Source organism: Mandrillus leucophaeus, unplaced genomic scaffold (genome assembly GCF_000951045.1).
Source record: "Mandrillus leucophaeus isolate KB7577 unplaced genomic scaffold, Mleu.le_1.0 Scaffold231, whole genome shotgun sequence".
Lineage (NCBI taxonomy): Eukaryota > Metazoa > Chordata > Mammalia > Primates > Cercopithecidae > Mandrillus > Mandrillus leucophaeus.
The window spans coordinates 1526526-1538363 of record NW_012102377.1 but is presented as its reverse complement, the minus strand read 5'-3'; the positions used below and the strand labels follow the sequence as shown (position 1 = coordinate 1538363).

Sequence of the window (11838 nt, the reverse complement as noted above, 5' to 3'; positions counted from 1 at the left end):
TTTTTTTGAGACAGGGTCTCGCTCTGCCGCCCAGACTGGAATGCAGTGGCACGATCTTGGCTCAGTGCAACCTCCGCCTCCCAGGTTCAAGCAATTCTCATGCCTCAGTCTCCCGAGTAGTTTGGATTACAGGTGTGTGCTACCACCTGGCTAATTTTTATATTTTTTTAGTAGAGACAGGGTTCACCATGTTGGCCAGGATGGTCTCGAACTCTTGACCTCAAGTGATCCTCCTGCTTTGGCCTCCCAAAGTGCTGGGATTATAGGCGTGAGCCACCGTGCTCAGCCCATATCCCCAATATATAGTTATTTATTCATAAATTATTATACATACACTTGACTCAGTTCTCTGGTTCAGTAGTTCCTAAAATGTATTCTGTAGTTTATCACTTAAGTAGTGTGGAAAGAATGAATTTAAAGTAAAATAAATTTCGATTTATGTTTCTGTTATCTTGTCCTTTTACAAAATGTATGCTTTTTACGTAGCTCTCTAATGTGTCTAACATAACAGGCTCTGGCATTCTTTGAAGGCAGTGACGCAGGCCCCTCTTGTCATCACACTTTACCTTCTGCAGAGGCCTTGTTTTTCGAGGTAGCGCTGGAGGGGTGACGAGATGAGAGGTGCCGAGGGATGACTCAGACCTACAGCCGCTGAATTCATTTTCTTCCATTTTCTCAGAACTCTGGGCGTTTTCCAAGAGAGGATTGTGTGCTGGTGACTTGGAAAGGTCAGGGCTCCTCCCCACTGCCTCAGCAGAGGGTATGTCTAAGGACCCATACTGTTCTGGCCTGCACTGAAGGCAGGGGTCATAAGGGTCAGCCTGGCAACAGCCCCAGGGACCAGCTTGGCCCTTGTCAGGCTCAGAACTTCTCCAGCAATCTGCAGCCATGGCTGTGGAGATGAGGTCAGGGCTCGAGCCGGGCAGCTGTCTCTGAGCATGGTTGCTGAGTGGGCTCCGCAGGGCTGCTGCTGGGCCAAAATACCTCAGGTTGTTGGCGCAGGTTGCAATGTCCTGTCCGTGCATATTGAGTCTGGGATGGTGACTCTGGGACATGGCAGGAGGGGGCTGCTGGTATTGCTGCTGCAGAGAATTATGATGATGGAGAGAAGGGTATTGGGATTGAGCTTGGTGTAGGTAAGCAGGATGGGGTGAATTTTCCTGGGCTGGCTGGTTTTTCAAGATCGCCGCAAAGTCACTATGGCTGCCTCTGCTATTCCCTCGACGGTGGCGTGGTTTGCTTCGATACCGGCTCTTGCTGCTAGAGGTGGACATTTTGGGACTTACGGACAAAGGGGATGCAGTGGGAGCCACTTCTGTGCTGGGGATCCCTTCCGATCTCAACAAGTCTGGCCTGGGAGAAAAGAACAGATTTAGTCTGAAACATATGAAAACACATTCAAGTTTGGGGAAATTTATCCTAAGACTTAAAATACACGGAGCCTTTGAATCAGCAGTCACCGGGATTTATCCAATAGAGATAATGTATGAGGAGTCTGCAAAATGTTCATGGAAAATGCATATTATGAAAAAGCTATGCATGGATCTCAAAAGTTTTTGCATCAAAATAAACTCGTACCACCTTATTGGTGACGTCTGTAAACATGATCTAGTTTGAGGCACTCAGAACAATCGCTTTGAAAACAGCCCCTATCAGAGCAACATGAATTCTGCTACAATTAAAGAACAGCAAATTTGTGGGGAAGCTTAAGTGGAAGAATGATGAACACATCGACGCTTTACGAAAAGTTTATGGGGACAAAGTCCCAAAGAAATCAGCAGTTTACAAATGGATAACTTCTTTAAGAAGGGCTGGGCTGGGCGCAGTGGCTCATGCCTGTAATCCCAGCACTTTGGGAGGCCAAGGAGGGTGGATCACGAGGTCAAGAGATCGAGACCAGCCTGGCCAACATGGTGAAACCCCGTCTCTACTAAAAATCAAAAATTAGCTGGGCGTGGTGGCGCGTGCCTGTAGTCCCAGCTACTTGGGAGGCTGAGGCAGGAGAATCGCTTGAACTCGGGAGGCGGAGGTTGCAGTGAGCCGAGATGGTGCCACTGCACTCCAGCCTGGGCAACAGAGCGAGACTCTGTCTCAAAAAAAAAAAAAAAAAGGGATGAGATGATGTTGAAGACGAAGCCCACAGGAACAGACCAACCACATCAATTTGTGAGAAAAAAAATTCATCTTACTCATGCCCTAATTGAAGAGAACTGATGATTAACAGCAGAAAAAATAGCCAACACAATAGACACCTCATTTGGCTCAGTGTACACAATTCTGATAGAAAAATTAAAGTTGAACAAACTTTCCACTCAATGGGAACCAAAACTGTTGCATTCAGATCAGCTGCATACAAGAGCAGAACTTTCAATAGAAATTTTAAACACTTGAGATCAAGATCTTCAAACATCTCTTTAAATAAGTGAAATTGTAACAGGAGATGAAACACAGCTCTACCAGTATGATCCTGAAGACAAAGCACAATTAAAGCAATGGCTACCAAAAGGTGGAACTGGTCCAGTCAAAGCAGACTGGTCAGGAGTAAAGGTCGGCTGGGTGTGGTGGCTCATGCATATAATCCCAGCACTTTGGGAGGTCGAGGCTGGTGGATCACCTGAGGTCAGGAGTTCGAGACTAGCCTGGCCAACATGGTGAAACCCCATTTCTACTAAAATTACAAAAATTAGCCAGGTGTGGTGGTGGGTGCCTGTAATCCCAGCTACTCAGGAGGCTGAGGTAGGAGAATTGCTTGAACCCAGGAGGCGGAGGTTGCAGAAAGCTAAAATCACGCCACTGCACTCCAGCCTGAGTGACAAGAGTGAGACTCCGTCTCAAAAAAAAAAAGAGTAAAAGTCATCCAGGTCAGGCTCACACCTGTAATCCCAGCACTTTGGAGGCCAAGATAGGAGGATTGCTTGAGGCCAGGAATTTGAGACCAGTCTAGGCAACATAGCAAGACCCCGTCTCTACAAAAAAAAAAAAAAAAAAAAAGCAAAGGTCATGGCAACAGTTTTTTGGGATGCTTAAAGCATTTTGCTTGTTGACTTTCTGGAGGGCCATAAGAATGACAATATGTGCTTATTATATGAGTGTTTTAGAAAGTTAGCCAAAACATTAGCAGAAAAAAGTCCAGGAAACCTTCACCAGAGAGTCCTTCTCCACCAGGACAATGCTCCTGCTCATTCATCTCATCACACAAGGGCAATTTTTCAAGTTTCTATAAGAGATCATTAAGCATCCACCTTACACTCCCAATGTGGCTCCTTCTCATTTCTTTTTGTTTCCTAATCTGAAAATACCTTTAAAGGGCATCCATTTTTCTTCAGTTAATAATCTAAAAAAGACTGTAGTGACATGGGTACATTCCCAGGACTCTCGGTTCTTTAGGGATGAGTTAAATGACTGATACCATCACTTACAAAATTATCTTAACCTTGATGGAGCTTATGTTGAGAAGTAAAGTTTATACTTTTAATTGTTACCCTTTATAATTACATTTTCCATGAAGTTTTTGAAGTCCTCTCATATGTGCATCAAAATATATGTTTGATGATGTTATGTTACAGTATTATTTGAAATAGCAAAAAGCTGGGAACAACCTACATGTCCACTTATAGAGGATTTCTGTTATTCCTTCTGTATTATATCCTATACCTCACCCTAGCAAGGAGTCTTGTTTAAAGTGAGTACTCAGTGAAGCTTGAAGGAAGGAAAAGGAAGGGAGGGGTCAGAGAAGGAGGAAATACAGAGCTCAGCAGGAGGCTGAGTAGCAGCAGGAAGAGAAGGGCTAGTGCGGAGTGACACTGGCATTTCACTTTGATCCTAAAGGGAGGGGGTTCTTTCACAGTCCTGTTTTCACGTGTCCACTGGGCCAGTCGTGAAGATTATGTGCAAAAGAAAATCAGGGTCCTGAAGGTAAACCTTGCCCACACTGACTCCAAGGTCTGTAGGGAAACAGTAACTGGTTTCTGAACTGATGAACTGATCAGGGCAGAGTCCCTAGGACTACCAGGAAGAACCACTGCTTTCTTCCTACCAGCGAGTAGCCTTACCCTTCTTTGGACCAGAAAGACACAAGTCAGCATGAAATTTTACAGATGACAGGCCCAGACTTTTTTGTTTTTAACAACAGAATCCTCTCAAATGAATTATTATGAGAAATGCAGTATATAAAACAGGTATAGTGCAACTGACTGAAGTGGAGAGCAGCAGCCCCTCTCTGCAGGGCTCCCGGGCTCACCCTCCTTGTCCTTTCTACACCTGCAGTGGCCTCTGAGAAACCTCTGTACAAGCCTTTGAGTGTTCCAGGCTTCGCTTGGAAACCATAGGTACAATCCTGTCTTCACCATATGTGACGAAGAGCGCACAGCCCAGCCAAAAAGGCTCATACTCTCATAGCTCATTAGTGGTAGAATCCAGACAAAAAGTCTCGCCTAATTTTCAATGTGGTTTATTGAAGGTCAGAGTTCAAACTTGAAGGCACATACAAATCACCTGGGGAGCTTGTTAAAAATGAAGACTTTGATTTAGTAGGTCTGGGGTGGGGCCTCAGAGCCTGCAAGTATAACAAGCTCTCAGATGATGCTACACATTGAATAGCCAGAGCTCATAAGTAGGCAGCAGGCAGCAGGAGATGGGTTTTTCTCCTTATACAAGAAAAGTACAGTTGAGGACTTGTCTTAGCATAGAAGTTCCAGGTATTAAGGGTTTAAGATAAGGTGGGTAGGGTATTGTCTGCTATTGGCAGCTTCCTGTCCCAGATTCAAAATTCTATGGTCAGCTGGCCAACTTGTACTGCAGAAAGCACTTGGTTCCTACTATTACAATACCCATTGTATGGAGAAGTGCACTGAGGATCAGAGGTTATGTTGGCTTGTATCCATCACAAAGCTAGCAAATGGCAGAACTCATAACTTGAACCCAAGTCTTTTGACCCTGAGGCATAGTTCTTCCTCATTTCAAGCCTCTCCTTATTATGGGGTATTTAGACTATCTTTTTGGACTGTACTCAGGTGTGACAGGCTGGAAATGTCCATGATTGAACTTGACACTCTTCTTTTTAGTCTCTAACTAAACATAAACTGAAATCTGGGCTTAAGGATGGTTGAATGGTTTCTCCTCTCTAATTTCCTTCAAGGTCTCCAGACTTCTCACTACGTAATCATTGCACTGTCCAAATCATGTGAAACTGAACTCCTTCAAGGGACAATCAGCTGACAGTACAGCTCTTTGCAGGTTGCCTTCTCGTGTTCAGCTAGCCCATTGACTAAGAATCTACTTGTGGTATCAAACTCCTTCAAACATTTCTCATAGCCAAAATAAAAGCAAACACGAGCTCATATTTTAAAAAGTTAAATAGTTCTATTTTCTCCCCCAGTGCTCTTTCTTTTCACTGTAGGCAGAAGGCAGGGAGCAGCCATCAGGCAGACTCTGTCCCTATTAGTACAACAAAAGAAAAGGGGTGTTGGGATTTACCCCACCCGCAAGGATTGTGTCAGGTGGAATCTGAAAAAAGTTTCTCAGAACTTGACCATTAGATGCTTGGGGCAGTGGGTAAAAGCAAAATTGGGATTAGTCCGTGTAGTTACTCATTAGAAGTTAGGTACCTATTAATCCAGCTATGGTAGAATGACTGCCATTCTGATAGCATCATAATACATTCTTGGTTTGTGTTCTCTTATTACCTCTATTCTTACTGCATTTAGCTCACATCTCACTATTAGGTCTACACCGTAGGTTTAGGGACATTCCTTCCCTTTACATTAACTTAGCTAGGAGAGAGCCAACCCTCTGTTACTTGAGAGGAATGAGTCTCTACAGAGTCTGGTAAAGGAAAAATGAGAGGAAGAGAATTCCAAGATTAAACTAATATAAGGCAAATATGTAGTAAAAAGGTGAAAGGGCAATCTTTTTTTAAACCATCCCAAAATACATTTTTTGAGCATCTATGATTTGATAGATGATTTCACATGTTATACATACTATCTTATTTAAACTTCACAAAACTCCCATGCTAGGGTACAATGAGGGGAACCATATGGTTAGATATAGGTAATTATCAAAGCCCCTGCTTTTGTTTCCATGATGAGTGATACGGTTTGAGTCTACATTCCCCACCCAAATCTCATGTCGGATTGTAATCCCTGCTGTTGGAGGTGGGGCCTGGTGGGGGGTGACTGGATCATGGGGGCGCTTTCTTAGCATCATCCCCTGGGTGCTGTTCTCATGATAGTGAGTGAGTGAGTTCTCACGAGATTTGGTTATTTAAAGGAATGTAGCGCCTCCCGCTTTGCTCTCTCTTCTTCCTATTCCAGCCATGTGAAGTGCTGGCTCCCCCTTCATCTTTCACCATGATTGTAAGTTTCCTGAGGCCTCCCCAGAAGCTAAGCAGAAGGCTTCATGCTTCCTGTGTAGCCTGTAGAACCATGAGTCAATTAAACCCTTTATCTTTAAAAATTACCCAGTCTCAGGTTTTTTTTTTTTTTTTTTTTTTTTTTTTTTTTTTTTTGATACCGAGTCACACTCTGTCACCAGACTGGAGTGCAGTGGTGTGATCTTGGCTCACTGCAACCTCCAACTCTCTAGTTCAAGCGATTCTTCTGTCTCAGCCTCCCAAGTAGCTGGGATTACAGGCGCCCGCCACCATGCCTGGTTAAATTTTTTTTGCATTTTTATAGAGACAGGGTTTCACCATGTTGGCCAGGATGGTCTCTATCTCCTGACCTTGTGATCTACCCGCCTCAGCCTCCCAAAGTGCCAGGATTACAGGTGTGAACCACCGTGCCCAGCCAGGTATTTCTATCTTTTTTTTTTTTTTTAGACGGAGTCTCGTTCTGTCGCCCAGGTGGGAGTGCAGTGACATGATCTCGGCTTACTGCAAGCTCCGCCTCCCAGGTTCATGCTATTCTCCTGCCTCAGCCTCCCGAGTAGCTGGGACTACAGGCGCATGCCGCCACGCCCAGCTCATTTTTTGTAATTTTTTTTAGTAGAGATGGGGTTTCACCATGTTGGCCAGGATGGTCTCGATCTCCTGACCTCGTGATCTGCCTGCCTCGGTCTCCCAAAGTGCTGGGATTACAGGTGTGAGCCACCGGGCCCTGCCCCAGCCAGGTATGTCTTTATGGCAGTGCAAGAAGGAACTAATACAGTGAGTTTGCAGGTACTTTCCACATTATTAACAAGAACAAACTAAATGTGTGAATAAAAGTAGGCATGCATGGACTACTGTGTCATAAATCAAGAATTATGACTAACCCAATTCTGTGTCCTAGAGATCAAAAAAATAAAAAGAAATCTCATGTGCTGTAATTGTACCATTTTAGCCATAAGGACACTGGGGTTGACAGAGGTAAAGTCATATACCTTATAAGGCAGGTCCAGGATTTGCAGGTCCAGGATTTGCATCTGTCTGGCCTCCAGTTTATTTCCCTTTCCATGCTAAGACAATAAATATTTATGCCACAGATGTAAAAGCTGGATTTCTAAAGTCTGTGATACTCCCTCACCTTCCTACTCTGTTTTACCTAGAGATGAGTATCTCTACACTCATCTGATGAGCTACAGAAGAGGCCACATCCATCATCATGTGAGAATGGATCTGTAGGGGGCTTTTTCCCCATTTATCTGAATACTGTGTTTGTACTGGTGTCTCACCGTTTGGTCTGCATCCCAGATTTGTGAGGCACTCCTTTCCTTTTCATGAGTTTCTCCATGGCGTTGGAGTGGATGATTGGACGAACAGGGTGTCGTTTGTAGGTGCCAGGATACTTCTTTTCCACTGCTTGCTCACGCCTGAAAAATAAACGCAAAAGCCACACCTCAGTCATTGCAGACAGAAAGGATATGCAGAATATTTTCACAGGCTAATTCTACCCACAGATTCTGGCCATATTTAGCAGATACAGGCTATTTGAATAACAAAGCTGCCATTCAGGTTTAAAAAACAAACAAAGCTGGCGCGGTGGCTCATGCCTGCAATCCCAGAACTTTGAGAGGCTGAGGCGGGTGAATGACCTGAGGTTGGGAGTTTGAGACCAGCCTGGCCAACATGGTGAAACCCCGTGTCTACTAAAAATACAAAAATTAACCGGGTGTGGTGGTGGGTACCTGTAATCCCAGCTACTTGGGAGGCTGAGGCAGAAGAATCACTTGAACCTGGGAGGTGGAGGTTGCAGTGAGATCATGCCACTGCACTGCAGTCTGGGTGACAGAGCAAGACTCCGTCTCAAAAAAAAAAAAAAAACAAAAAAACAATTCTAGATTCAAATTAACCTGACTGCATTCTGCTCTTCAGCTCATGGACTGACACTAATACTCACTTTCATTTCCCCAACATAATACAATGGCAGAAGTCCTGCTTATTTTCAGTAGCTGCTTTTTTGGTCAGGATTCCCAGGGTTTTCTTGCCACCATCAGGAGGACCTTACACCACTTTCAGCAGCCAACACATTTCCCCAGGCGGCAATCGGCTCCCCGCTCTCCACCCTGTGCTCTTTTTGAAATGCGGACCCCTTCCCTATGCAGCAAATGACTGCCAAGTGCATGTTCCCCTATAACTTGCCCTGTGGCAACTCTGCTTATTTGTATACCTCGCTGGGGGCAGGGACCTATGCATAGCACATCCTGGAAGGAATGTTGGGTGAATGAATGAAATATCTGCCAGTTCTGAGTAGCAGCAATGTGGAAGGGTAGTATGTTTCTGCTGATTGACAGACTCAAATCAGTAAGAACAGACACTGGTCTGGATACATACTTAATGAGCTCCTTCTCCCGCATTTCTAGCTGCAGCATGATGGCACTCAATTCCATGTATAAATTATTCGCCCGCTCAAGCTTCCGCTCATAGTGTTCACGAATATCCAACGCATGCCTATCAAAGAAAACACAGGGTCAGCCAGGCCAACCAGCTTCGGGAGAAAAAAGTCCGCTTGATGAAATACGAAACAGGATGATTGATCACAAAAGCATTTGCCCAAGGGCCCTCGTAGTTTAAGGTTCCCTTGTCCAGCGCAGTAACTCAGACAAAATGGAATGGGAGGTGGGAAATCTAAGCTCTCCACTTGGTTTATTCTAAAGGGCCCATCAGTCGTATAGAATAGCCAAGAGGGCCACAGATAAAACTCTGTCTATAATTTGTCACTATCTTAATAAGAATACAGTAGAAGAGACTCATATGTTAATGGAAACATGCAGTTAAAGCCAACGCCATGATCACTGATTTACACTTAGCCATGGCCCAGATCCTGTGTGATACAGTGGTTGGTATGGTCTGAATGTTTGTGTCCCCCCCAGATTTATATGTTGAAACCTAACACCCAAGATGATAATGTTAAGAGGTAGGGTCAGCCAGGTGCAGTGGCTCACACCTATAATCCCAACACTTTGGGAGGCTGAGGCGGGTGGATCATGAGGTCAGGAGTTCAAGACCAACCTGGGCAATATGTTGAAACCCCATCTCTACTAGAAATACAAAAAGTAGCCCGGCGTGGTGGCGCACACCTGTAGTCCCAGCTACTTGGGAGGCTGAGGCAGAAGAATCACTTAAACCGGAGAGGTGGAGGTTGCAGTGAGCTGAGATGGTGCCACTGCACTCCAGCCTGAGTGACAGGGCAAGACTCCATCTCAAAAAAAAAAAAAAAAAAAAAGAGGTGGGGTCTTTAAGAGGTGATTAGGTCATGAGAGTTCTGCCCTTGTCAATGAGATGAGTCCCCTTATAAAAAAGACTTGAGGGAGCCCTTTTGCCCTTCTGCGGTGTGAGGACACAGAGAAGGTGCCATCTATGAGAAATGGGCCCTCACCAGACACTGAATCTGCTGGCACCTTGATCATGGACTTTCCTGGCTCCAGAACTTTGTCCAACACATTTCTATTGTTTATAAATTATCCAGTCTAAAGTTTGTTATAGTAGCTGGAACTGACTCAGATGCGATTGTATTAGTCTGTTCTCACAGAGCTATGAAGAAATACCCGAGACTGGGTAATTTAATAAAGGAAAGAGGTTTCACTGACTCACAGTTCGGCATGGCTGGGGAGGCCTCAGGAAACTTACAATCATGACAGAAGGCAAAGGAGAAGCAGGCACCTTCTTCACAGGGCAGCAGGATGGAGTGAGTGCAAGCAGGGGAAATGCCAGACGTTTATAAAACCATCAGATCTCCTGAGAACTCATGCATTATCACAAAAACAGCGGGGGCGGGGGGAACCGCCCCCAAGATCCAGTTACTCCATCTGGTTCTGTCCTTGACACATGGGGATAATGGGGGTTACAATTTGAGGTGAGATTTGGGTAGAGACACAGCCAAACCGTATCAGTGATTATCCATGAACATGTCTTATCTGTCTCTCTCTCTTTTTGAGACAGAATCTCACTCTGTCACCCAGGCTGGGGTGCAGTGGCACAATCTTGGCTCACTGCAGCCTCCATCTCCTGGGTTTAAGTGATTCTCATGCCTCTGTCTCCTGCATAGCTGGGATCACAGGTGTTGTGCGCCACTACACCCAGCTAATTTTTCTTATTTTTAGTAGAGATAGGGTTTTGCCGTGTTGGGCAGGCTGATCTCGAACTCCTGGGCTCAAGTGATCCGCCTGCCTTGGCCTCCGAAAGTGCTGGGATTACAGGTGTGAGCCACTGCGCTTGGCCTTATATCTCTTAATAGATTATAAGCATCTTGAAGCCAGGGACTAAATCTTACACATTTCTGGAATTCCATGGCACCTAGGACACTGGCTGAATGACTAAATAGCATTGTTTCAAGAATCTTTGTTGCAGAGACATAATAAAAGAGGATAATGGAGTTGGGAGGAAGGGATAGGAAAGAGATATAAAGGAGGGCTAACTTTTGGGGCAACTTTTAAAGAGCATAACAATAAAACGCAGAGGTGAAAGGTGTGTGGAAAGTGCAATGGTGGTTATGAAGAGCGTTCCTGCTACCATCGGAAGACCTGGGGATGAGGGCAGGTGGGGAAGGAGGGATGAGCTGACCTGAGCTCTTCTCTGCGCCTTCGAATCAGCTCTTCATCTAACCGGTGTATACAAGTTCCTTCACTTTTGATCTTCTCAAAATGTTTCTTCACTTCCTCTCTCCATTCAGCCTGGGCAAGGACAAATTAGATTTTGATAAATTCCGAGAGTTTCAATCCCTGATATACCCAAAAAGTCACGTACAAGATTTTTCATTCCTGCATGCTTATACTGAAGAGCCTTTTTTAGAGTAGATGTTCAAAAAATATGATTTGATTGATAGCAAAATATCTGCTGCTACTATATCTCCATGCCCCAGCCCATTTCTATATTTCTACTCCAATATATGATGCTGTGTTTTTCTGAGTTTTCCTCCAGCACTGACTGAGGTACATCACAGCTGGCATGCTGGCCATCACTTCTGGAATAGAAGAGTTCACTTTAAGGCAAGATGGTGGCTCAGAGAGCCTGGCCAGAAAAATACAGCTCTGATAACCACATGGAAACGTCTATGTGCGTGTGAGATTACGAACATGTTTTTGGCCCCAGAATTCCTCCTAGGTTTTGTTTGGGAAAGTATCTTGAGAAAATATCTAGAGTAGAAGACCCTATAGGCATGAACAGCAGGAAATGGGACTAGAAATATAAGAAACTATATGGGAATTTGGAGTTGAGGGAAAGAACAGAAAGGAGAGAAGGAGGAGGAGGAAAGAGAGAGTATGGCCAAGCAATTTAGTAGTTTGACAAAACTTTTAGAACAGGGATGGATGTCTAATACATGGTTTATATTGTTCAAAATGTAAACTTCTTTCAATTTTCTAAACCTTCAGTGAGGTATCTGACATTCACTTAGGCTTTGAATGACTGCTTTTTTTTTT

At 44.5% G+C, this 11838-nt stretch overlaps 1 protein-coding gene across 3 annotated transcripts in view; it reads right to left on the bottom strand.

Annotated features, from left to right (window-relative positions):
- The window catches only part of MAP3K13 (mitogen-activated protein kinase kinase kinase 13), a 221868-nt gene that overhangs the window by 22673 nt on the left and 187357 nt on the right, over positions 1–11838 (bottom strand). For all 3 annotated transcript variants that reach the window (XM_011981874.1, XM_011981873.1, XM_011981872.1), the window contains 4 exons: positions 10982–11091; positions 8753–8869; positions 7654–7791; positions 567–1353 (listed from right to left, as the gene is read on the bottom strand). In XM_011981874.1, coding sequence (XP_011837264.1) covers positions 567–1353; positions 7654–7791; positions 8753–8869; positions 10982–11091 — 1152 coding nt within the window. The remainder of the gene's footprint in view (positions 1–566; positions 1354–7653; positions 7792–8752; positions 8870–10981; positions 11092–11838) is intronic.